Below are 25,538 nucleotides of genomic sequence, written 5' to 3'. Positions count from 1 at the left end.
AGTTAATGGACGTGCTCTCTTGGACAGATCTAGAGATACTGAGCAACATTTTTCTAATTCTGTTACACAGTAATTTACTAGTACTTAGTAGTCAATATAGCGTAGCCGTGTCCGTGATATATCCGAGTTGAGTGCTTATCTGCGCTTATCTCCCCAGCTGATAAGACGTGTTAGGAAACCTGCTCGCAACAGCAAGGGTGTATCAAAGTAAAAAGAAATAAAAAAGGTTGGCAATTCAGTTAAGAAACAAAATACTAAGTAGATATAAAAGACAGACAGAGCAAATACATGCAGAGTATGAAACGCGCGTCTCCTATGCTCACCTATTTCCAAACCAGAAATTATCTCGTATTCGTACCGCACCGGGTAAAGTCCTCGGTAATAAACCGCGTTGCGGGCGTCGGGTCTCGGAAAAGATCCGTCGGAAATCCTTCGACGCCCTATCGATGACACCTCGAAACCTTGGGTATATAAATCTGGACAAGACCAATTATTCTTATTGATCCTCTTTTCCCTCACACCTCTAATTCCCCTGTACAATAAACGCAACTCTTCCACGGCTCATGGTTAGTCTTCAGTAATCAGTCGAGTCGATGTGATTAATAACTCCCCCCACATTACAGCTCCGACTCGCCCAAACAATGGCCACCTATCAAAAGAACGCCGCGCTCCACGAGCTCACCACCAAAGTCATCACGTGCCAACCAGTGGCTTCCCTCCCAGAAACATACCAATCCGTCCTAAAGGGCGCCGAAGCAGACAGCTACGCCATAACGACCACCGACACGATCTTCCATCCCCAAGGCGGCGGTCAACCCAGCGACATAGGAATCATGAAATCAGACCCCGGGGCAGAAACCCCCCTATTCGAAGTCAAATTTGTGCGCAAGCTGCCAGACAACCAAATCTACCATCTGGGAAAATTATCGGACGGGGCAATCCCTCCCACCCCCGGACAGACGATACTACAGCAGATTGATAGTCAAAAACGTAACTTTCATTCGCGGTATCACACGGCGGGGCATATTGTCTCGCTGGCGGTGAAGCAGCTACATGAGACGATTGGAACGGTGACGGAACTGAAAGCGAATCATGCGCCGGGCATGGCTTTCGTGGAGTTTGGGGGGTTGATTGGGGGTGAGCATAAGGGTGCGATTCAGGAGAGAGCCAATGAGCTGATGAGAAGGAATGTGCCTGTGAATATCCATTGGTGGGATGAGGCGAAAGCGAAGGATTTTGGGACTGCGTTTCCGGAGGGTTTCACGATGCCTGATGATGGGGTTATTCGGGTGGTGGATATTGAGGGGATTGGTGCTTATCCTTGTGGCGGGACGCATTTACCTATGACGTTGGATGTTGGGGAGATTGTGGTCCGTAAGATTACTAGAAAGCAAGGTTTTAGTAAGGTGTCTTACGATATTAATTAGGGGGGAGGAGATTATATATTTGAGGTGATTTATATTGGTTGTGGGTGTTATGAAGCCGGCGACATGAGCTGCCGATGGGTGCTTGCGATATGCAGAAGAAGTTGGCGATTAATATTATTAACTAAAGCATATACGATGAGCCAAAGTGGACATAGGCCATGGTACTTGCACTTACACCACGTGCATGCAACCCTCTGGTTATGTCATTGATGCGGCCTTTTTCCCGTCTAATATCGTCCTCGTGCTGTTGAATTTCTATGTAGAAGTGATGCTCTTCCTGTAACTAAACCCCAAATCTTCTGGTTAGCTTCCTTTCTCGTGTGGTCTGCTCTCGCTTGGACGACTTGACTTACCATCTCTTCGATGGAGAGGTAGACGACCGGCCGGCGACGAATAATTTGGCGGATGGCCGTGGAATATCGTCGAGGAATTTCTTTCCGACCGCAGATAGTCATGACCTGGTTCTGATGGGAAGAGATCGTGAAAGAGAGAATAAGGATGAGGATGAGGATGGGAAGATGAAGAGGGACGGGAAGACGAGAAAGCCAACTTATAGCTTACCCAACTTTGCGTCCGCGCGCCCATCGCACCTGCCATTTTTCCATGAACATGTTGCCAGCCAAGCATTTAGTGAACCACCGATGCCTGGAATGATGGAATGCTGATTATTTGCCCTCTCGGCAGGTCTTAACCTCGCCCTTCGGTTGCCTCAAGGCTATCTCGAATGAGACTTTGTGTAAGTGAGACGCTGGGTTTCTATATATGATGATCCATTGACTCACTCATTTACTTGACAGGGACTATCTTCATCTGAAGATACCGACATACCTCCTTCGCTCCACAATCTCACATAGTAGTGGTTTTTATTGCCGTCCGCGAGCCTAATATATACAAACAGGCTTGGGTTAGAGGACTTGGGAGCGTGGGTGTAGTGAAGACATCCTACATGAGTTATTACTGACCTGGGTTGACAATATTAGGTATTCCACTACCTCATTCAATGCTAATACGAGCCTCTACTCTAGGTTTCCAATCTAAGCCTTTTCCAAAATGCACAACTTCGATTTCAAGACATTCTGGCAATCTAGTAACCAACCACGACAAAAAGACAAATCACATATTTCAACTACCAAAAGGAAAGACATTCTTGGAAACAGACGCAATCCATCAACTCCAAGGGCTAAACCACATTCCCACCGCCAGGATGTGCCGAACCGCTCATCTGAAGAGTTCGGTTAATATCACGAGCATAGAAAATCCCCTGTAAAGGTTCCGCAATCTGCACAGCCGCAATCTCGTCATTCTGCGATTTCCAAACCGACCGCAAAGCATTGATTGCTTCGAAACCTCCGTCTTGTATTTTCCCACTCCACAGTAGGTACTCCAACACCGTTATAAACCAGTACCTGGCATTTTGAGGATAACCATCGTCCACATACGTGTATTTGTCATAGCCATTATCAACGATCATGTTCATGAGATCGTTAATTGTGAGGTCCACAGTTACTATCTCCACACGTTTGTTGATTTGCTTAACCCCAGTGTTGTAGCACTCCTGGTCAACAACCTTCAGTCGCATTTGGTTCCCGCTTCCACCGGCGCGTTGAAGGTAAATCAAGATATTTACCATGCCAATATAATTGGTCGGGATGCGGAGTATCCAATGGTTTGTTTGTCAGTAGAAACCTGTTCCGGGAATGGCGTGTCTGGTGTTAATACGCCAGGTGGCATATAATTCTAGGTGAGTAATTCTCACATCGCGGTATAGTTCCAGTAGGTTGGAAGGGTGATATTCGATGTGGGGAGATGTGGTGGCAGACATTCTGACGAATGGTATGGACGGTGTTGGTTTTGTTGAACTTTTAGGGGAAAACAATGGTTGACAGTACTTTATAAGAAATATGCACTGAACACTTTGTCTTCCAGCAAGGTCTGGTGAAGTATGGCCTCCCTGAGAGCCATTCGACTCAAAGTGCCATGTTTTTACATGGAGTTTTCCGTGGCGTCTATCTTTTCTCAGCGAGGCAATATCTGAATCCCCCTTCATACGTCGATGTGGCTATCACATAAGAACAAAATAAGAACACTGTTGGACACTGCTGATGCTTGGTTGGAAATTGCCTACGTAAGAGCCCTAGCTATGGTGGGAGATCCCTGCTATGTAACCGGAAGAAGAAGTTGCTCAGTCCCATCGCTATACGGAACTTGTTCCTATAATAGGGGCACGTTGTACAAGTTTCTCAAAGTTTTTAGAACATTGTGATACAAGTACTACCCGGAAATGTTTGATATCTCAGATATGTCGGCGGTTGCCTGGCTGTGGTCACGTGACCCTCTGCCATGTATTGTTTCCTGAGGCTGCGGGCTTCTTGTATCTCATCGAGATATCCGAGGTCTCGGTATAGCTAGAAGCTTATAATTTTATACTATATCATAACTAGCCCTTCCACTATCACTTCTCAATCGGAGTGTTACTTATCATTTCCTGCCGTGTTTGTATCCTTTTTGCTTTTCACGCGTTACTCGTGTTCCCTTCTGCTTTTATTTCGTCGGCCATCTGTCTAATTGATACGTGTAGTTGATTACCGAGACTCCCGTCCTCCAACCAATTCATAGCTCTACTGCAGCGATGGGGTTTGCGTGGTGGAGATCTGATCCGAACACGAACTGCCCAAAAGGGAAACAGATAGTGGCTCTTGATACTCACTTGACCCCTTCTCTTTTTAATAAAGATGTGGCAATAATTACTTATAATTAATATGAAATATACCAGCTTCACTACTCCACAGACCGTCTTCACAGGCCTGTCAGGGTAACTCGCATTCGTATTAGACTCAATGCAAACGGGGCGCAACAAGACCTTTCAAGCTGGATCCATTATTTAAAGAGGAGCATCTGCTGCTCAACCAAGGTATCAAGACAGTAATCAATTCCTACAAAGTGACACCTCTACCCAAAATGAGCCTCACCTCCTGCTCACCTGCAGCGATCCAAACACCCTCCCTATTCGGAACCGTGATCCTGACCCTATCAGCCTCATGGGTGACCAACTACATCCTCAACGTTCCAGCCGAGTTCAACTACAACCATGGCGACATCGATGTGCGAAATACCCAGTTCTGCAACATCACCATCACCTACACGCACCCTGCATACAACGACCAAATCACGGTCGAGACCTGGCTTCCGCCCCGAACTCAATGGAACGGCCGACTACAAGCCACTGGAGGCGGCGGCTGGCAGGCCGGTCGGTTCGTGCTGTCCGAGTTCTTCATGACCGGGGCAATCGGCGAGGGATATGCGGTCACTACCACCGATGCTGGTTTGGGGGATGGAGAAGGACCCAGCTCGTGGGCGCTGCAAAGCCCCGGCAACATCGACTACGTTGCATTCAATAAACTGGGCTCCCGATCTTTGAATGACCAAGCCATCATCGGCAAGAGTCTGGTCCGTAGCTTCTACGGCCGGGCACCTGATTACTCCTACTGGAGTGGTTGTTCTCAGGGCGGTCGACAAGGTCTGATTCTCGCACAGCGCTATCCCACCGCATATGATGGCATCGCTGCCTCCGCCCCGGCCCAATCCTGGACCAAGTTCGTGTCCGCGTTGTATTATCGCTTGTTGATGCGCCAGTGGCATGGAGTCAGTCCGCTGGCGTGCGAGTTGAACTTTCTCACTGCCGAGGCTATTGCCGCCTGTGATGCGAAGGATGGCATTGCAGACGGACTCATCTCCAATGTCTCGGCGTGTGACTACAGCCCGTACACTTCCGTCAACAAGACTTTTGTCTGTAATGCCCCAAATAAAACCATGACGCTGTCTGGTCTGGACCACACATCACAACCGGTGAGCAACTGTGGTATGGGGTGAACCCAGGGGCCGATATCAGTCAGTTCGGCTTGGTACCGGGCGTCAATTCCTCGCAGTCGGATATCTGGTTCAACCTGTTCGTGGCCAAGAACGCCAGTTTTGACACGTTTCAAATGAGTCCCGAGGTGTATCAGGAGTTCTTCCACCTCGCTACCCAAGAATATGCCGACACAATCAACGCGGCGGATCCGGATTTGACGGCATTCCGCAATGCAGGCGGAAAGCTTCTCACTTATCATGGCATGGTTCGTTGATTTCACACCCAGAATGGCTCACAGCTTCTCACCAAAAATCATAGGCGGATCCCAGTATCCCCACCAAGGGCACAGGGTTTTACTACCAGTCGGTTCAGGATCGATTCCCGGATGCTCAGGACTTTTATCGCTATTTCGAATCGCCCGGGCTCGGGCATGGCTCGGGTGGACTAGGCGGCCAGCCGACCACAATTTTTGATGCGCTCAGGCAATGGGTGGAGAATGGCACGGCTCCGGATACCCTACCGGTGGAATATGCGGGGCGTGAGGGTGGTCATGGAGTAATGCATCGCATTCTGTGCCCTTATCGTGCCCAGGCCAAGTATATGGGCGGTGATATCTCGTCGGCTGAGAGCTTCCGCTGCGTTTAAAGTGGTCACTTTGATTTTCTCTTTTATCATCTTTCTGGTTGTTGTCTTTGTTGTCTTTGTTTTCTTTATTTTCTCCTCTCTCAAGGATAGTTATTCGTTCTATAGACACGCATTCAGTCGTGAGTTGCAGGTGACCAATATCATAGGCCCCACAATACTCTAGATTTTACTGACATGGAATGATCCCGAGTGATCAATACCGAAACATAGTTGAGCAGGTCCTATCACAATTCAGTTCATGAGTCACTGGATATATGGCTGATAGCACGGATCCAGATTGCAATAGATGCCGTACATGATATGCCGTGGCCAGAAACGGATGAACCAGACAGGGGTAAGTTGATTCAAGAGTAGTGTAAAGAAAGCAAAGAGGATGAGAGCCGGAGGCTCTCGACACTGCAGATCATAGACCACCGCATCAGGCAGTTGATACAGCCATGCAAACACCAGCGGAAAAAGCGACGGATTTATGTCCGACCCCAGGGCTGCGTGGAGGCTGAAATGGAGTTGATTCAGAGATTGCTGATAGCTTGGCGCGCGAGGGTCGGAGGTGGGGACGAGGGTTGAAAGCAGCTCACGAAACGTGACCAAGTGATCAGCATAATGGGCTGCGTGCGACGGATCTTCAAGGGGGTCATTTGTGTTGGGTCTGGGTTCGGTTTATCCTTTTCTTTTTCTTCATCCTCGCCGCCGTGGATTGCAAACACGCTAGGATGGATGTCATTCTGACATAGTTCGAATATGGAGCGGATCCCAAGAAATAGCGCCAGGTGGCCGGGAGCCCCATCGTCCCGAAAAGCCAGGTACTCTCCCGGTTGCGGACCCTTTGCTAGGGAAGAGAGGAAAATGAAGATCGCAGAGCTATACATAGCGGCAGAATTCTGGGGACTGATTTGTGTTACAAGTGTGCTGATCTCCCGTACTGCGGTGTCCAGATGGAGTCCGGCCTCGGCTAAAAAGTCCGCGTGCACACCCATGTAAGGAGTCGTTGATAGGCCTCCTGGTGTTTGGGCGATATGGAAGCCGGAGAAGGCCAGAAGTAATCGTAGGACGTAGTGATGAGCAAAGCCGAGGCGGCAGAGTTCTTGTTGCGCGCGAGGGCTCCAGCCAGTGAGCTCCTTGGAGGTCAAGAAACGATGAAACAAGGCCATATCAGTGACGGTGAATTGAAATGGTCTTTGCGCGAGTTCTTGGGATGGTTGATCCCGCGATGGCTGAGGTAAGGTGGTGGTGGAGGATAGACCATGTGTTCGCTTAGGCGGCTTGAAGTTTGAGGTTGTTGATGAGATGTAGGTATAGCCGCCATCAGGCGTGTCAGATGTTGATGGGCCTGTTGGACTGCTTTCAGATGACGCTGCAGAAGGATCTTCTGATTGGGTACTGAAGTCACAGTCGATTGAGTGGCGGATGCAATTGCCACATTCTGGCTTTGTCTCGTTGCACTAAGACAGGCTCGGTCAGCTTTGGTGCTTGAGACAAGAAAACAACGAACTAACCTTGATCTTTCGCCTTTTGCAATTCTGACAGCCGGAACGAGTCTTGCGGTGGCTTCTGCGCGACAACTTGCGTGTGTATAGTGTTATTGATGATCCCATGGTGATATGTACCTCACTATGCCTCTATGAGGATGAGGTGGAAATGGCCAGGATACTGTGAAAAAGTCTCCAGGTGTGCAGAGGACAATTTATCTCATTTAATTCCCGAGGACCCCTAAAGGCGTTGGATGGTTGAACCCAGTGTGGAGATCTTGTTCTAGACTTTGAGCCTTAATAGCGACTGAATGGGTCGCCTGAATTTATTACAAAGCCGCAATGTCTTTCGGGTAATTTTCAAAGCGCGCTAGCACTGAGCAATACTAGGTTCAGTCCTGCTAAGGAAGTTTCCAGCTCCAAGACTTCTCATTAATCCGATAGTTTGCACAATTTCAGCTTCCTAATTAATTATTCAATTCACTCGTAACATGATTTAAACTATATTACCAGTACTCACCGCTTCAGCCCAACAAAAGTCTTGGAAGGAATCTGGAGAGGAGAAGGCCCCCCAGTCTATATTCAGACTATACATCTGAATTAAATACTGCATTTTTAAGTATTTAACTGAGCCGTGCTTAACTGAACCCTTTAGAAGCACTCAACGGAGCCCTTTAGTAACGCTCGATGGAGCCCTTTAGTAGCACTCAACAAAAGCCTTTAGTAGCCCTTTGAATGCGCTCGACAAAGCCATTTGAAAACGCTTAATAGAGCCCTTTAGTAGCGCTCGACAAAGACCTTTAATAGCCCTTTAAATACACTCAACGAAGCTCTTTAGAAGCGCTCAACGGAGCCCTTTAATAGCCCTTTACATGCGCTTAACAAAGCTCTTTAAATACAGTCAAAGTACGTTACATGTTGCTTACTAAGACACTTCGCAATGCCTTGGGCTGGGGACTTCCCGCAGGCCAGGACCTAGTTATTGATCCAGATGTCCTGGCCTGTCGGATCAGGCAGTAAGCCTATTTCAGCTACCTCCAACTTTTCTCCCACCATTCCCTTTCTTAGACCTCCAATCGAACTGCAATTTCCAAATCAATCAGTCATGACCGGCGATGGCACCTCATCCGGATACTTAATCCACTATTCCCTATTCCCGAAAGAGTAGTACTCACCCAGCTACCAATGTAGTGGAACCCCGTATTTGGCAGATCTATAACTAAAGGGGTCATCAATCTCAGCCTCAAAGCTATAAGTACCCTATCACTCGCGCAAAAAGTTACCCTGTTAGACACCTCTTTTTCACCACATCTCTTCCTTCCGTGGATTGAAATATTGTGCAAAATGACCTTGTTTGATTGGCTTTTCTCTTCCTTTGGCAAAACACCTGTTCCGGAAATAAAGGAACGTGTCTGGGATCCTGAAACTGTGACTATGCAACAGCCAGTTTCCCTCCAGAGTCCTAGTTTTGTTTCCGGTCGTGATGGTACCTCGGTGAGTCGAAATATTGCTTCTGTCATAGCTACTTTGTTGTGGAAGTAAGCTGATAGTCTTAGGTTGTCCATGACGCGACAGATATAGGCCTACGCGGTGGTGGTGAAGGAGAAGAAGTTTGCTGTGGAGTGTAAGTCCCCTTTCTTCTATACCAGCGAGATAGGAGGCTTATGATTTTAGTTGTTGTGGTCTTCTTTGCTTTGAATGCTGCTGTGGTGGAGATGATTAGACATCAATTGTTTTATCAGATAACTTGCTTTGGTTGTTGACTCCGGAGATGGAAAATACAAAACTTTTTAACTGGTTCAATTTCTTTTATCATTGCGTGGAACGTTATAAACATCACTAGTAGTAGTATGTAGTTCAGCGTTGATAACGCCTTTTTTCTTTATATGTGTAGCTTATGCGCATAAGTTGTAAAAGGGCTTGCACTTGATATAGAAAGCTAAGCTACATACAAGCATTACATCCATGCACACTGGTGTTACCGTTAAACAACATACTATCACTTCGCTAGGTCTCGAAATAGCGAAAACTCTAGCAACGGATATCGGCAACGCAGCCTCTTCATTCTGTCAATGCCCCCGATCCATCCGTTTATCATACTCGAAAATAAAACTTTCCCCTAGATAAAGCTATGCTCCCTCCGAAAACATGAGACCTTGTCTAAGGGGTAGTAGGTACCAGGGGTCGATGTTCATTTTTTAAGCTATAGACCCACTGGGCTGGAGCGGAGACTGCAAACTCACGTTTATTGGGTAAGATGACCCACTCTGGCTGTACGAGTGCGAATATCCCATTCCAGTTTAGCGTATTTTGCCCTCTCTATTATCAAGATTCCATATCCAACGACTATTCATTTATACTTTAAAACACCACAGATCTTTCTTTCCCCTTCTAATTCTATTAAAAGCTTCCTCAGTTATTTCCGAGATTTTCATCCCAAATCCAAAATGTCAGATACACAAAAAGGCTATCGCTCATGGCCAAGTAACCTCCCAACCTATCATCCGACCAGCTCCGAAGAGGTCCGGAGCGTCACCTACAACAAGAACTGGAATTACTCTCTTTGCGACTGCTGCTCGCCAGGGTCATTATGTATGTCCTTGCCTTTCTTTCATGGCTATCGACTGATAACTAACCGTGATCAGGTCTCACCAGCTGTTGTATTCCCGGTCTCACCTTCGGTAAAATGCAAGCTAGACTTCGGAATCCGACTCTAGAAAATTACAGTTCTTGTAACGGCGAGGTATGACAATTCCTTGCCAGCATGGATAGCCATTCGAATACTAAACCATCTAGTGTGCTATATTTACTCTACGGACATTCACCTGGACCCAATGGCTTCTTCAAACCATTCAAAGAGGAAAACTGCGCCAGAAATACGGCATCAGGTGATCCTGTTGTGGTGATTGTTGCGCGGCCTTCTGGTGTGGGTGTTGTGCACCTACGCAGGAGGAAAAAGAGGTCGAATTAAGGACGAGGCCGGAGCTGGCGGGGTATCAGATGGCGCCGCAGATGGCTTACTCTATGTAGATGGGGCTGTGACATACCTTGCCTTCTTTCATTTCTCTTCTTTTCTTTTTATGTTATTATAGAGTGACGTGTGCTGTGTTGTGGCTAAACGTCAGATCTCATATATATCTAATAGCATCCCTCCTTACAATTGTTCTTAATAGATTGATGTTCTTTTGAGACTACGTTCCTTCCGGTCGTTGTATAGATTGTCTGGCTGTACCGAAAGACTTTCTGTTGCCGGACTTTGTGGTCTTTGTAGACGTAGAACTTGAGGTGGGATATGGTCGATCTATGACTCCAATTCCGGCGGTGATTTAATTATGTTGAATGGGTAAGGAAGGCTTTAAATACCTTGCCGCCAGCGGAATAGAAGTTCCTATCACTCACTCGCTTGTCCCGCCACACGTCTTTTGAGACTGGGCCTCCTGTTAACTTTCGAATGTCGAGCCCCCCACTGCAGAGCTCAAGCCGGAAAGCAGGACATGGCTTGGAGCTTATCAAGGGGACGTGTTCAACATCCATTATGAGGGCTACGGAAAGGGAGAGTGGGGTTATGTATCAAAGTACAGCCGTCTTGATGGCCATCACTTGCTTCCTGATAGGAGATACCGTAATTGCAAATTATCAATCTAGTCCAAGGAAGTTCAGTTCACAGGAACACGAATTCCTTGGGCAATCTCGTTATCGGGCGGAAATCACATTCCGCCCCGTTATCGGCATCCCGCGGGATTTTGCTATCTTCAAATTGCCGTTCGAACCACTGTCCTGCCATTTCAAGCACGCTGCTTTGAAGTGGTGAGCACCATGTCAGAACCAGATACGGCATCGTTGTTGGCACGCTTGACGCTGGATGAAAAACTAGCATTGCTGGCGGGAGAATCTCAATGGCGAACCGCGGCAATTGACCGCCTTGGGATTCCTTCTCTTAAGGTAAATCCTCAATTCACTGATATGAAGATACTGGCTGATCATGACGATAATAAGGTATCAGACGGGCCATCTGGAGCTCGCGGTGAAGTCTTTGGAGAGGGCATTCCGGCGGCGTTTCTGCCCTGTGGCGTGAGTCTCGGGGCAACATGGGACCCGGATCTTCTGTACGAAGTTGCACAATTACTGGGAGATGAGGTCAGTCTGCCTTGGCCGAACAGCGTCGACATTGGTGAGTCTAACGGAGAGCAGTGCAAAACAAAGTCTGCGTCGGTGCTTCTCGCTCCCACAATCTGTATCCCGCGACACCCATTGGGCGGGCGCAACTTTGAAGCGTTCAGTGAGGATCCTTATGTCACTGGCAAGCTGGCTGTAGGCTATGTTCGAGGCATCCAGTCCCGCGGCATTGGGGCTACGCCCAAGCATTTTGTTGGTACGCATCCCCCAGTGCAACTCGCGCCACCGATGCTGCTGATTCCACGAGCTGACATTCCACATTTACAGCCAACGATCAGGAAACGAAAAGATTCAAATACAATGTCAATGTGGCTTCTCGTGCCTTGCGGGAGGTTTATCTGTTGCCCTTCCAAATGATCGCCCGTGATGCCGATCCCTGGTGCATGATGAGTGCCTACAACAAGGTTAATGGCCATTATTGTGATGCATCTCGCGAGCTATTGATCGATATAGCCCGTGGAGAATGGGGCTGGCGCGGGGTTTTCATGAGCGATTGGGGAGGAACCACTTCCACGGTTGCGTCGATCAACAACGGACTGGACCTCGAAATGCCTGGTCCTCCTACCAAGCGCTCAAAGGAGGCACTCGAAAAGCCCATCCAGGAAGGTCTGGTGGACCTGAGTCGCGTAACTGAGTCTGCTGACCGCATACTCGGTCTTCTCAAGCGGGCAGGCCGGTTTGCTGACCCGAGGGATGACCCTGAGGTGTGCGATGACACACCAGAGAAGAGAGATCTCCTGCTCCGCGCAGCTACCGCGGGGATTGTGATGCTGAAAAACGACTCCGAGGCCCTCCCTCTGAGACCAACCGAAAACCTTCGCAAACTTGGCATTTTTGGCCCCAATGCGCAGAGGGTAGTTGCCGGAGGAGGAGGAAGCTCCTATATCAAAGCTCCCTACTGGACTTCGGTTCAAGACTCGGTAATGAATGAGTTCCGTGACTCTCCGGTGGAGATTGTTACTGCGGAAGGAGCAAAAGTCAACCGATACCTCCCGGTTTGTGAAGTGGCTAAGAACCCGGACACCGATAGACCAGGTGCTGCTGTCGACTGGTACAACAGCATCGACTGCAAGGGCGACATAGCAGCGATCACCCACGTGTTAGTCTGTTTCCCTATGCTGTCCAAGTGTCGTGCTAATTATTTCTGAGCAGCGACGATTTATATTTCATGTCTTTTGGCACCGTCCCACCCGAAGTTCAAGATGCCACGAACTTCTCATTCCGCCTCCGTGCCAAAATCCAGCCCCGGACAACGGGTTCCCACGCAGTCTCCCTAGCCTCCATTGGGCCGGCAAAGCTGAGCCTCGATGGTAATCAGTTCCTTGAGCAATCCGGGGATTACGAGGAGAAGGGCAGTCTGTTCTTCACGTACGGCAGTGAGGAGAAAGTAGTGTCTCTTGACTTCGTGGTGGGAAAAGATTATGAGCTCCAGGTTGACTACCAATCTCATGGTCGCCAACACGATCCCAAACTTTCTCAAATGCTCGACCCGATGGAAGATCAGTTCCAGGGTATCCGAGTTGGCTTCCGGGAAGCCGATCAACTGGACCGACCTGCCGAGGCAGCCGGACTGGCCGCAGACTGTGACGCCGCAATTGTTGTTGTTGGCCGAGATAAGGAGTGGGAGACTGAAGGTCAAGACATTCTGTCCTTTGATCTGCCAGGCGAGGAGGTGCGTCTCATCCGTAGCGTGGCTGCTGTTTGCAAGCGAACAATCGTGCTCGTCCAAGCTGGAACACCAGTGAACATGGAACCTTGGATTCAGGACGTAGACGCCGTTCTCTACATCTGGTACCAGGGCCAGGAACTGGGCAACGCAGCCGCTGCTGTTCTGTGTGGTCGGGCGAACCCTTCCGGTCGACTTCCCATCACCTTTCCGCGACGCATTGAAGACTGTCCTGCATTTTCGTCATTTCCTGCAGAGCAGAACGAGATTCACTATACCGAAGGTTTATTTGTTGGCTATCGTTGGTGGGATTTGTTGGCTACCAAGCCACTTTTCCCGCTCGGGTTCGGCCTCTCATACAACACCTTTGAGGTTGTGCCGGGCTCGATCAGTACCCATATCGTGACTGAAAGTGGCTCGAATTTGACTCTGACGGTGCATGTGACCAACACGGGGGGAGGTGATGTGGCTGGCCGCGAGACAGTGATTGCGTGGTTCTCCCAGGCTGGATCAAGTCGATTGAGGCGGCCAAAGAAGCAAATCTGCGCATTTGCCAAGTCTCGACCATTGTTGCCTGGTGAAACACAGGAGGTGGAGCTCAAAGTAGACCATCAGGCATTTGGGATGTTCGATCCCAGCAGAAAGCTGTGGGTCATTGACGCCAATACCGAGCTGGAGATTATGCTGGGAACAACAGCATCGAATGCAGTTCCTGCGTGGCGTGTGATGGTAGATCGGGAGATAGTTTGGACCCGATAAATACAGCCCAGGAAGAGTATTATAGAGTAGAGCCTGTTGTTAAGATCCCACTTACAGGACAATCCCGCGCAAACCGAATAGTCAATTAGTCTCTAAATATCACATATTCTTCATGGTAGATAATTCTGAACACTTTGTCAAATCCCATCGTTGGCGGTGGGGCAGTGATCCCGTGACCCTCCGCCGCCACATCTTCTCGTCAGTTGAGTGAATATCTCTTTCTCTTCCTCTTCCTCTTTAAGAGGATCAGACCATCAGTTCTGGAACCTCTACTGTCGTCAAGTTTGACAATCGAGGCTACGCAATGTTATCTTCTCAGAAACGTCCTATACAGAACATTATTTGTCCATCAGGAACATGCTCCACATGAGATAGGGGCGCTATGTGAAAGGTTAATTGTGAAATTTGCTTTCAGATACCAGATATGACTCCGGCTAATTGGATAGTGCTCTCGATTCAGCAGATATCGAGCATTGCTATGGATATCACCTGTCTGGTAGCCCGGATCGATATCAGGGACTTTAGACCATTCATACCCGTTTTCCTGTCGAAAGGCTTTACTCAAATGTGATCCGGTTTGGCCTATGGCTATCACATACGGAGGATCCCGTGTTTTGCCACCTTCATAACTCAAAAACACCTCAAGAGGGCCGCGTGGGCTATTCTTGGATCGATCCTATCTTTCCTCCCTATAGCAAACCACCATTCTTATCAGAGATGTACTCGAGACAGTCAAAACCTTCTGTGGCAGATAAGGGGCGGAACGTGAATTCCGGACGCTATCAGGGGTGCTCCACATTATCTGGTAGGTCAACCCAGTCCATGTATAAGGTGATGAAGAAGAACCAACGACCCTTCAAGTCTGATTCTCAGTGATTTCTTCTCATCTCCTCAGAGAATTCAATCCTCTTATCAATGGAGAAGCCGATCGATCTCAAGCGAGATTTGACGAATGACGTCGACCTCGAGCCAGCAAAACTAGAAGTAACCGAAGGGGCAACGACGGTGACTACCTCGCCCTCCCTCGGAGATCAATTTAGAGCGGTGAAGTATCACAAACGTGCAGTCCTCGCCGGTTAGTATCTCACTACGACTGCCAACTCTGAATGCTGACCGTCATGGGAAGCGTTTGCCTGCTCTACCACTCCAATCCTGATCGGATACGATTTGACGCTGATCGGCTCCATCATCGCCAATACCGAGTTCGTCCGCCAATTTGGCGTCTACGATCATAGTCTACAAACCTGGTTACTTCCGGCGAACTACCAGCTTGTCTGGAGTATTGTTCAATATGTGTCTGCCATTGTCACTGCTATCTGTGGGGGCTATCTGAATGACATTTTCGGCCGTCGTGTCTGCTTCCTGATGACTGTCCTGTAAGCGCCCAACAACACCCCTCCTCCGGGAATGCCTGAAGGTGAGGCTGATCGTTCTCTTCATATACCAGACTTGCTGTCTGTGGCACTTTCGTCGAGTTATTCTCCTCAAACTGGAAAATATGGATAGTGGCGAAGATCTTCATGGGTTCTGCAATGGGTTCCATGCAGTGTACTACGCAAACATACGTTTCTGAAATCACCCCAACATCGATACGAGGCCTTGCACTTTCGCTCTTCCAGTTTTGGGTCATTCTCGGTCAGCTCATCGCTTCATGTGTGCTCGAAGGAACCAGCCACGTTGGCGATTCCTGGTCCTGGAAGGGGGCCGTGGTATCACAGTTCGGCCCTTCGCTTTTCTGCCTTGTGATGTTTCTCTCTTTCTGCACCGAGTCCCCGTACTATCTCGTATCGAAGGACAGAATGGAGGATGCACGGTCTGCACTGGCACGGCTAAGGGCCGGTGAGAACATCGATCTTGACGAGGAGCTTGGCCACATGCAAGCGACTCTGCTTCATGAACGCCAGGCCCGCGATAGCTCCCCATCTTTGCTCGAGTGCTTCCAAGGGACCAATCTTCGCCGGACGCTTCTCGCTTGTATGCCTGTCGTCATGCAAATCTTGATCGGGTACCCTCTGTGCGGCAATTATCTATCTTACTTTCTCTCTCTCTCAGGATTCAGCAACTCATTCCTCATCACAGTCATCTCTGTTGTCTGTTCCATAGTTGCTTCTCTCTTTGCTTTTGTTCTCATTGAACGAGTCGGGCGCCGGAGACAGATGCTCACTGGGTGTGTCGGCATGCTTGTCTGCCTCCTTACTATTTCCATTCTGGGCTTCGAGGGTGTCGGCCAAGTATGGAACTACCGCACTTTGGCCGCCTTCTGCATTATCTGGGCCGTTTTCTACTATTCGTCCGTCGGTGCTGTGGGCTGGGCGATTGTTGGTGAGATCTCTTCGTCCCGGCTGCGGGCCAAGACGACCTCCATTGCCGCCCTTTCCAGCTCCCTGACCAATATGGTGTGGTCAATCGCCATTCCATACTTGGTGAACAAGGAAGATGCCAACCTAGGGTCCAAGTCCGCCTTGATTTTCCTGGGGTTTGGTTTTATCCTCAGCAGTGTCTGCTTTTTCTGTTTGCCTGAGACAAAGGGCAAGTCGTTTGCTAGACTAGATGCCTTGTTTGAAGCGCGCACACCAGCCAGAAGGTTTGCTGACTAGAATGTACGGTACTGGTCATAGGCAGCTTTGTCAACATGACAGCCCTGGATTGGACAATCTTTTTCCACCATCTTATCTTAGTCTTGCCGTTCATCCGAATTTTATTTTCCTGTCCATTCACTTCGAGTGTCTGCACTGAGGGCTTGTTTGTAATCTTCCACTACGGAAAGGGCCTTCTTGTTCAATTTTCACGGACATCCCTCTACATACTAGTCAACCCATCCAACTATATAAGCAATAGATGATGAAATATCTGCCAGTCTAGCTCGAGCAGATTGAGATATAGTCTGCAAAATAAACAACTGCGGTCTGCGACTCATACACTTTCTGAAGAAGCTGCATTCAACATATACCTCAAGTACAGCTGAGCAAGACAAGAATCCCTATCTCCACACCATCCTATAATCATATCTCTCACCCCTCCCCTCACCCTTATTTACATACTCCCCGAAGACACAGCAATTCCAGATTCTCCAATCCTTCCCCCCCCCCCCCCCCAACAGCAACAACAACAAATATCCATCTATTTCGGATCATGCGCCACCACCTCAATCTCCACCCTCATATCATCCTCCCCCAACCTCGTCACACCCACACACGTCCAAATCGGCTCATGGTTCGGCATATATTTCTTAAAGTTTCTCACCATGGCCTCCAACGCCTCGTTATTAATGGGTACATGGTAAGAGTTGACCCGGAAGACCTGTTCCCAGCCTTTTCCGCCTGCGTCCTTCAGATTCAATTCGACGTTTTTGAACGCTTGGTCGATCTGCTCGTTGATTTCTTTGTAGAACACGCCGGTAGCGGGGTCCCAGCCGCCTGTGGGGGGTAAGAATTCGTTCGAATTGTAGGTTAGGGTAGTGGGTGTTGGTGGGATGGGGTTACCTTGGCCGGCGCATTCGATGCGATCGCCAATGCGCACCGCTTGGCTGTATTTGAACTGTTGTTGGTTTTTTTTGCCGACGCCGTCGTAGTTGTAGTATGTGAGGTGGGACATGGTGAGAGATAGCTTGTGGCGAGAATAATGTGTGGGTATGATTCGAGTGAGGTGGAGTGGGTTTAATTCTTAGGGATTTGGTGGCTGCTTGATGATCGTTCGCTCTTCTTTATATCTTCTCGTGTCGCGGAATATATCTTCCGTCTGATGAGGTCATATAGCGCAGGGATTGGATTCCGATGAGCTTCTATCTGGGTGGATCATTTGGTACTCTTACAGTCTCAGATTATTCATATCGAGGCCACAGTTAATCTATTTCAAGTGAAAGTCATCAAAACAAGTGCCTCTTCATTCAAGTTCATCTCATTCGATCCCCACTCCACTCACGTCACCATCTTATCTTAACGTATTTCACGGGTCGACCGACCGCACGGGTCATCCCGACCGCCACGTCAAAAAGTCATCGCGTGTTCGGCACCTCTATATTCAACCAACCACCATGCCTCCAAATCGAAAGAAAAATCGTCAAGAATTAATTGAGCAAGAGGGCCGGATCCAACTTGCAATTAAATATTTAAAAGATGATAAAAAAACGCAAAATTCGTCCAACGGCACGCGCCTACAATGTCTCATACGGAACTCTCCGCGACCGCGTACAGGGAATTTAATTTCAATTAGAACGCCGCAACCATAACCTTAAACTCTCTAAAATTTAAGAGGATACTTTAATACAGTGGATTCTATCGCGTGATCGGCGTGGAGTTGCTCTATAACCTGCTTAAGTATGAGAAATGGCAAATATAATCCTACGAACCGCAGACCTCTTCTCCTTTAACCCTGTTGGCGAGAACTGGGTTACCATCTTTATATAACGCCGTGAAGAGATCAGCTGTCGATTTGCCAGAAAGTATGCCTATAAGAGAGCTAAATGCGAGGATCTAAGGCTTCTACAGGACTGGTTTACAACCTTACAAGATATACGGGCGGAGTTTGGAATATTAGATGAGGATATCTTCAACTTTGACGAAACGGGCTTTGTAATAGAAATAATTACAACTATAAAGATCATAACGAGAGCCAACATGTCTGGTAAACCTTATCTTATACAGCCAGGCCAACGCGAATAGGTGACAACAATCAAGTGTATTAATTCAATAGGGTGGAGTATTCCCTCCACTATAATTTTCAAGGGAAAAGTCTATATAGAAGAATGGTTCGGTGAATATAATCTCCCACGTGACTGGCGTATTGAATTATCGGCAAACAGATAGATAAATAATGACATTGGCCTGCGGTGGCTCAAAGAGGTCTTCTTACCTGCTATAAATATTTAAAAAGTCGGCTGATATAGACTTCTTGTTCTTGACAGCCATGGGAGTCATTTAATGCCTGAATTTGACAAGCTCTGCGAGGATAATGAAGTTATTCCCGTCTGTATGCCTGCTCACTCATCTCACCTTCTGCAACTTTTTGATGTTGGCTGTTTTGGATTACTGAAGCGGGCGTATGGCCGCCTTGTTGAGTCAAGAATGCGACTTTTATATAATCATATTGACAAGCTTGACTTCCTATCTAAGTATCCCACCGCTCACCGGGAGGCCTTTAAGCCTCAGAATATTCAAAGCGGCTTCGCTGCAGCCGGAATACACCTATTTTGTCCTGAAAGAGTCCTTGAGAAGCTTAATATTATATTGCATACGCTAACACCCCCCCCCCCAAGCCGCGGGGGGCAGTCTGCGACCTCCTCCGCGCTTGCACCGCCATATACGGTCAAGCAATTGCAGAGACAGGCAGAGTCGCTTAAAAAGCTTTTAGAAAGAGGATCGCGGAGTCCCTCTACGCCTTTAAAACATGCCCTGCAGCAAATTATTAAAGGCGCCCAGATCTCTCTATATAACTATGCATAACTGGCACTTGAAAACCATGAACTCCGCACTGCAAATGAAAAAGAGAAGAAGAAGAAGGCACGTTCTAAGTGACAGATGACTCCTACAGGCGGCCTTACGATACAAGAGGGTATAGACCTTGTAGTAATGAGAAATACTTATTTGAATACAGAGGTAGGACCCTCTACAGGTCCTGTACCTTCAACTTTAGAAACGCCAAGATGAGCTCCATCAATGTATTCTTTCTGTCATATTCAGGGCCATACAAGAGCTCAATGTTCTATACGTTGTCAACATCAAGAAAATTAAACATAATGAATTTTGCGTTGTTGCGAATGGCTTCAAGTTGTAGAGCGTGGTTGAAAAGCGGGGCGGTGGTCGGATGACCCGTGCGGTCGGTCGACCCGTGAAATAACGTAATCCACAAGCGAACCGGCCACACAAGCGGACCGGCCACCCACGCGTTTTGTACGCGTCTGCTTTTTTAACTTATCTTTAAACCACCACCATGCCTCCAAAAAAGCTTCAAAAACGCTCAAAATCTACTTATTCTGAAGGTCAATGTTACGGACCCCTGCTAGCTGAATGAACTAGTGAGGCGGACTTATTAGGCAGAAGGCCACGCCCGGAAAAGCAAGGACTCTTACCGAGTAGAATCCTGATCTGAGTAACCGATAACCGGAGTAGTTATATAACACGTGACTACAGTAGATATATTACTAATATATTACAATATATCAGTACTATAACAGAACATGGCAGTAATATGAAATAACATATCAGTGGCATGATATACTATGGCGACGCCATGATGAAGGATAGGATATAAGGACACTTTTTCATGTACTTAGTTAGTTCTGTTCTTCATGCTTAATATAACTATCTTTAAGTAACCATATATTTTAATAAAGCTTAATAATAATACTTGTCTGTACTTACTTACAGATAGCTGCGCGGCACTATCTGGCCTTACTTCTCTTTTCTTATTCAGGATTAGTTATTCTTAGATAGTTATTAGTCTGATTTATCTCGATTTAGTTCGAAGGTACGTATTGGAACAGGAGCTAAGCTAATAGGAACAGGAAGAAGCGATCCTAGGATTTGATATATTAAGCACTAGTCAGTACGAGTATTACCTAGTAATAATTATTTATTATATTAACTACTTTAAACTCATCACGCGCCTCATAGCAGCAGGGCCTAATAATGCAAGAGCTAATAAGTATGGTTAGTCAGTTACAAGAAAGCATCACCGTCTTAAAACAATAAAACCAGTTACTTAAAGATTGCTTAATAATTAAATCTATTAAGGTCCGATCACTAGAGCTATTTAACAGCAATCGAGCAAAGCTCAGGGCTTTCTTGACCCAGTTAGACTTATATCTTAAAATAAATAGAGAAAAGCTTAAAAATAAGATTAATAAGATCCTTTTTATATCTATCTATCTAATCAGAGCAGTATTTAATTAATTTAAACCATATATCTGCAAGTATCAAGAGAAGTTAGTAAAAAACCAGGATAATAATATAAAGTAAATCTTTACTAATTATGCCAGATTTAAGCAGTATCTTGAACAGATATTTAGAGATATTAATACAGTATAAAATACTAAGTAAAAGTTATAGTGACTTAAGTAAACTAGATTAATATTTAAATATGCTTTAGAGTTTTTGCAAGTCATTAGTTACTTAGATTAGGATGATAACATCTATATTACACGATTTAAAGAAGAACTTAAAATAGAGATTTAAGAGAAACTCATCTAGTAAGAATGACCAAACACATTGCTTAAGATAATTGAAGCAGTAGTTAAGATTGATAACAAGTTATACAAATATAATATAAAATAATAAGAGAATTAATAAACTAGTAAGTCTATATCTTGATAAAACAGCTAATCAGATTACCAAGTCAATAATAGAAGGTCAGTATAATCTAGAAGCTTGGGATACAAAGATCTCTATAGACCAAAACTAATAAAGCTAGATATAGTATAATATTAGACTTAACAGAGTAAAGTATCTAAGAAGAAACTTGAATAGTATAAACAAGACTACTTATACTTTAGCTGCAGTAAAGTAGATTATTAATTAAAGAACTATAGTCAGAAACAGTCTCAGAAGTAGTTAAGAACTATAAACCAAGATTAAAGCAGAGAAGTCTATAATATTATTACTATTCACTATAAAGTTTAGATAAAACCTGTGATATAAATACTAGATAATAAGAAATTATATATTATTTAGCATGATTAACTATTAGAAAACAGGATATATTATAATTAGTTAAGATAATAGATTATCATGGATGAGCCAACAGTATTATTAAGTTAATAAGAAGACTGATAGTTATCTATATTATTAACTTAGACCACAGAAATCAATAATAGTAATAAGCTAGTTCCAAGAAATAATTATCCTAGTATAGTTTAAGATAAATTCAATCTATTAAATAAAAAGTATAATATTTAGCTTAAAGATCTTAAACCCAGTAAAAAGAGACTTAACAAGATGTCTAATATCCTGGAAAAACCCTTATCAAAAGTTAGTAAATCCAGTCTAACATAGTAAGACAAGGATAAAAAAAACTAGAAAAATAATCAGAAAGACATTACTTATTAATTAAACTATATTTTAAAGAAAATCTTAGAAAATCTAGTATAATTGTATCCAGAGCTTAAGGAGATCATACAGTATTACCTATATTAGGATTTAAAATATTGAAAATTATAGAATAAGACTTGGAAATAATATTTACAAAAATGTCCCTGTTATCTAGAAGTTTATCTAATATATAGATAAGATAATATAAACTATTACTACTAGTTATTAAAGATTAGTCAGAAAGTATATGTGTTACAGACCCCTGCTAGCTAAAACGACTAGTGAGGCGGTTACGTCAGGCAGAAGGCTACGCCCGGAAGGAAGACAACTCTTATCGGGTAGAACCCTGAGCTGGGCCGTCATGTGTCACACATCACGTGAGCATGGTATACAGACAAGCATATAGTATACGGCATACCATCATGATCTATAACTACCGCATGGATATACAGCAGACCTGATGGTATATAGAATGGTATACAGAGACTAGAATATATAAGAACACTTCTTCATATACTTAGCTAGTTCTATCCTTCATACTTAATCTAATTATCTTTAAATAACTATATATTTTGATAAAGCTTAGTAATAATACTTGTCTGTACTTACTTACAGATAGCTGCACGGCATTATCTGGCCTTACTTCTCTTTTTCTGTTCAGAACTAGTCACCTCTTAGATAGTCATCAATCTGACTTACCTTAATTCAGTTTGAAGGTATGTATTGGGACAGGAACTAAGCTAACAGGAATAAGAAGAAGCAATCCTAGAGTTTAATATATTGAGCACTAGTCAGTACAAGTATTACTCAGTAATAATCATTCATTATATTAACTACATTAAACTCATCACGCGCCCCACAGCAGCAGGGCCTAATAATACAAGAACTAATAGATATAGTTAGTCAGTTATAAGAAAGCATCACCATCTTAAAACAATAAAATCAGTTACTTAAAGATTGCTTAATAATTAAATCTGTTAAGGTCCGACCACCAGAGCCATTTAACAGCAATTAAGCAAAGCTCAAGGCTTTCTTGATCTAGTTAGACTTATATCTTGGTATGAACAGAGAAAGACTCAAAAATAAGATTAATAAGATTTTTTTTATATCTATTTATCTAACTGAAATAGTATTTAATAAGTTTTAACCATATATTTATAAATATTAAGAAAAGTTGGTAAAGAATCAGGATAATGATATAAAGTAAATCTTCACTAGTTATACCAGATTTAAGCAGTATTTTAAATAGATATTTAAAGATATTGATACAGCATGAAACACTGAATAAAAGTTGTGATAACTTAAGCAAATTAGATCAGTATCTAAATATACTTCAGAGTTTTTGTAAGTCACTAGTTACTTAGATTAGAATAACAACGCCTATATCACATGATTTAAAGAAAGACTTAAGATAAAGATCTAAGGAAAACTTATCTGATAAGAACAATTAAACATATTATTCAAGATGATTAAAGCAGCAGTCAAAATCAATAATAAATTATATAAATATAATACAAAATAATGAGAGGATTGATAGACTAGCGGGTCTATACCTTGATAAAATAGTTAATTAGGTTACCAAGCCAATAACAGAAGGTTGGCATAATCTAGGAGCTTGGGATATAAAGATTTCTATAGATTAAAACCAATGAAGCTGGATACAGTACAGTATTAGACTTAATAGAGTAGAGTACTTAAGAAAGAATTTAAACAGTATAAATAAGACCGCTTGTGCTTTAGCTGTGGCAGAGCAGATCACCAGTTAAAGAACTGTAATCAGAAACAGTAACAGTCTTAGAAATAGTTAAAAGTTATGAACCAAGATTAAGACAGAGAAGTCTATAATATTATTATTATTTAATATGAAGTTTAAACAGACACCGCAACGCAGATATCAGATAATAAGAAATTATATATTATTCAGCATGATTAGTTATCAGAGAATAGAATATACTGTAATTAGTTAAGATAATAGATTATTACAGATAAGTCAATAGCACCATCCAGTTAATAAGAAGACTGATAATTATCTGTATCATTAATTTGGACTATAAAAGTTAATAATAATAGTTATAAGCTAGTTTTAAGAAATAATGATCTTAGTATAGTTTAAAATGAATTTAAACTATCAGATAAAGAGTATAATATATTATTTAAAGATCTTAAATCTAGTAAGAAGAGACTTAGCAAGATACCTGATACCATGGAAAAACCCTTATCAGAAATTAATAAATCCTGTCTATTATAGTAAGATAAGGATAAGAAGAACTAAAAGAATGACAGAGAAGATATTATTTATTAATTAGACTGTATTTTAAAAGAAATCTCAGAGAATCTAGTATGATTCTGCCCAGAGCTCAGGATAATCATACAGTATTGTCTATATTGGGATTTAGAATGTTGGGAATTATGGAATAAGACTTAAAAATAATATTTATAAAGATATCTTTATTATCTAAAAGTTTGCTTCACATATGGATAAGATAATATGGATTATTATTACCAGCTATTAAAGATTAGCCAGAAGATAAATATTGCTGGAACAGAACCTTGGTGTAATAAACCATGTCTGTATATTTATTTTAAAGAAAGTAGAGATTATTAAAGATATAATAAACTTTCTTAACTTATATGTTATATGAACATATGCTTAACACACTATAATTAAAAGTATATTATTAATTATTGACCTAAGGTACTGGAAGTGGTTAGGGTTAAGACAAGCCATTATCTATACTCTATCTTTGGTTGTGCGTGTAAAGGGTACTAGAGACATTCTTATTATGGATTAATACATTGACTAGCATGTTTTAATGATTAGTATATGATATACTATACAGTAAAGATAAAAGGCTTGAGATTTTTAAGAAAATATTTATAATAATTAGCATCTAACTAGCCGGAATAGCAGTTAGCAGTTACTAAATCAGGACCATATCTGAAGATCTAAGTAATTATATTAGATTAACTAGCTCAAGTATTAGTAGATTCTGATATAACCAGAAACTTTATAAACCCGCGATTCATGCAATAACTTAAGATACTTGGATAATAGAAAGCAGAACCTGAACTGATTATAAAACTAAATAAAAAGAATTTAGAAACTCTCGCGTTAATAGTTAAGTTAGAAACTATATTTATAATTATAAAGAATTATTATAAATATATAGACTTTAATATGATATCTTTAAAACAGTATAATATTATATTAGGGATTTCATGACTCAGGAATCATAATTCACAGATTAATTAGAAGACTGAGAGTCTCTAATTCATGAATTGTGATTGCCCAAGACAACACCAGCAAGGACTAGATATAGGGTCTGGATCTGTACGGCCTGCTATATAATAAGAAGCTGAAATAAGGACTAAGCAACTTATTAAGAGAAGGTTAAGAACACTATGAAAGCCTAACATGCCAGGCATCGGAGATAACTTAGAGAAAAATAGCATTTTAAGTATAGTTATATAAGTAATAATAACAATCAAGCTATTATAGAGAGATTGGCTTATAGAACTATT

At 44.0% G+C, this 25,538-nt stretch overlaps 8 protein-coding genes across 8 annotated transcripts; 5 read left to right on the top strand and 3 right to left on the bottom strand.

Moving 5' to 3' along the window:
• The first annotated feature begins 455 nt into the window (after positions 1-455).
• On the top strand, positions 456-1,644 carry BO94DRAFT_498041 (putative alanine--tRNA ligase). The gene is made up of 2 exons (XM_025609336.1): positions 456-566; positions 624-1,644. The coding sequence occupies exons 1-2, from the start codon at positions 564-566 to the stop codon at positions 1,425-1,427; spliced, it is 807 nt and encodes a 268-aa protein (XP_025464541.1). The 5' UTR covers positions 456-563; the 3' UTR covers positions 1,428-1,644.
• Positions 1,645-2,607: 963 nt separating this feature from the next.
• On the bottom strand, positions 2,608-3,006 carry BO94DRAFT_588331 (uncharacterized protein; the record flags this gene model as incomplete). The annotated part of the gene is made up of 1 exon (XM_025615879.1): positions 2,608-3,006. One exon carries the CDS (start codon positions 3,004-3,006, stop codon positions 2,608-2,610), a length of 399 nt encoding a protein of 132 aa, XP_025464540.1.
• Positions 3,007-4,385: 1,379 nt separating this feature from the next.
• BO94DRAFT_603770 (putative feruloyl esterase) lies at positions 4,386-5,929 on the top strand (the record flags this gene model as incomplete). The annotated part of the gene is made up of 3 exons (XM_025616447.1): positions 4,386-5,250; positions 5,304-5,542; positions 5,596-5,929. 3 exons carry the CDS (start codon positions 4,386-4,388, stop codon positions 5,920-5,922), a joined length of 1,431 nt encoding a protein of 476 aa, XP_025464539.1. The 3' UTR covers positions 5,923-5,929.
• An 89-nt stretch (positions 5,930-6,018) lies between these two features.
• BO94DRAFT_603768 (Zn(II)2Cys6 transcription factor domain-containing protein) lies at positions 6,019-7,652 on the bottom strand. The gene is given in 3 exon segments (XM_025616446.1): positions 6,019-6,530; positions 6,542-7,364; positions 7,419-7,652. 3 exon segments carry the CDS (start codon positions 7,515-7,517, stop codon positions 6,166-6,168), a joined length of 1,287 nt encoding a protein of 428 aa, XP_025464538.1. The 5' UTR covers positions 7,518-7,652; the 3' UTR covers positions 6,019-6,165.
• A 2,116-nt stretch (positions 7,653-9,768) lies between these two features.
• Positions 9,769-10,412, top strand: BO94DRAFT_603756 (PLAC8 family protein). The gene is made up of 3 exons (XM_025616445.1): positions 9,769-9,983; positions 10,037-10,134; positions 10,188-10,412. The coding sequence occupies exons 1-3, from the start codon at positions 9,839-9,841 to the stop codon at positions 10,281-10,283; spliced, it is 339 nt and encodes a 112-aa protein (XP_025464537.1). The 5' UTR covers positions 9,769-9,838; the 3' UTR covers positions 10,284-10,412.
• Positions 10,413-11,207: 795 nt separating this feature from the next.
• BO94DRAFT_603754 (glycoside hydrolase family 3 protein) lies at positions 11,208-13,992 on the top strand (the record flags this gene model as incomplete). The annotated part of the gene is made up of 5 exons (XM_025616444.1): positions 11,208-11,333; positions 11,388-11,528; positions 11,583-11,763; positions 11,835-12,666; positions 12,720-13,992. 5 exons carry the CDS (start codon positions 11,208-11,210, stop codon positions 13,990-13,992), a joined length of 2,553 nt encoding a protein of 850 aa, XP_025464536.1.
• Positions 13,993-14,450: 458 nt separating this feature from the next.
• Positions 14,451-16,905, top strand: BO94DRAFT_498039 (maltose permease). Its single transcript, XM_025609335.1, has 3 exons — positions 14,451-15,067; positions 15,119-15,368; positions 15,440-16,905. Exons 1-3 carry the CDS (start codon positions 14,908-14,910, stop codon positions 16,587-16,589), a joined length of 1,560 nt encoding a protein of 519 aa, XP_025464535.1. The 5' UTR covers positions 14,451-14,907; the 3' UTR covers positions 16,590-16,905.
• Positions 16,906-17,107: 202 nt separating this feature from the next.
• On the bottom strand, positions 17,108-17,654 carry BO94DRAFT_537807 (RidA family protein). Its single transcript, XM_025612357.1, has 2 exons — positions 17,475-17,654; positions 17,108-17,408 (listed from the first exon to the last, which is right to left on the bottom strand). The coding sequence occupies exons 1-2, from the start codon at positions 17,584-17,586 to the stop codon at positions 17,113-17,115; spliced, it is 408 nt and encodes a 135-aa protein (XP_025464534.1). The 5' UTR covers positions 17,587-17,654; the 3' UTR covers positions 17,108-17,112.
• Positions 17,655-25,538: the final 7,884 nt, after the last annotated feature.

This window comes from Aspergillus sclerotioniger (genome assembly GCF_003184525.1).
Source record: "Aspergillus sclerotioniger CBS 115572 chromosome Unknown BO94scaffold_25, whole genome shotgun sequence".
Classification (NCBI taxonomy): Eukaryota; Fungi; Ascomycota; class Eurotiomycetes; order Eurotiales; family Aspergillaceae; genus Aspergillus; species Aspergillus sclerotioniger.
Note: the sequence above shows the minus strand (reverse complement) of the source record. Positions and strands in the feature narration are given on the sequence as shown.

Excerpts from the sequence above, each read along its gene's own strand:
- BO94DRAFT_603768 (XM_025616446.1), bottom strand. The coding sequence starts at position 7,517 with ATGGGATCATCAATAACACTATACACACGCAAGTTGTCGCGCAGAAGC. Across the intron at positions 7,365-7,418 it reads GCAAAAGGCGAAAGATCAAG|TGCAACGAGACAAAGCCAGA; the intron begins GTTAGTTCGTTG and ends AGCCTGTCTTAG.
- BO94DRAFT_603756 (XM_025616445.1), top strand. The coding sequence starts at position 9,839 with ATGTCAGATACACAAAAAGGCTATCGCTCATGGCCAAGTAACCTCCCA. Across the intron at positions 9,984-10,036 it reads CTGCTCGCCAGGGTCATTAT|GTCTCACCAGCTGTTGTATT; the intron begins GTATGTCCTTGC and ends AACCGTGATCAG. Across the intron at positions 10,135-10,187 it reads ACAGTTCTTGTAACGGCGAG|TGTGCTATATTTACTCTACG; the intron begins GTATGACAATTC and ends TAAACCATCTAG.
- BO94DRAFT_498039 (XM_025609335.1), top strand. The coding sequence starts at position 14,908 with ATGGAGAAGCCGATCGATCTCAAGCGAGATTTGACGAATGACGTCGAC. Across the intron at positions 15,068-15,118 it reads CAAACGTGCAGTCCTCGCCG|CGTTTGCCTGCTCTACCACT; the intron begins GTTAGTATCTCA and ends CGTCATGGGAAG. Across the intron at positions 15,369-15,439 it reads TGCTTCCTGATGACTGTCCT|ACTTGCTGTCTGTGGCACTT; the intron begins GTAAGCGCCCAA and ends TTCATATACCAG.
- BO94DRAFT_537807 (XM_025612357.1), bottom strand. The coding sequence starts at position 17,586 with ATGTCCCACCTCACATACTACAACTACGACGGCGTCGGCAAAAAAAAC. Across the intron at positions 17,409-17,474 it reads CATCGAATGCGCCGGCCAAG|GCGGCTGGGACCCCGCTACC; the intron begins GTAACCCCATCC and ends TACCCCCCACAG.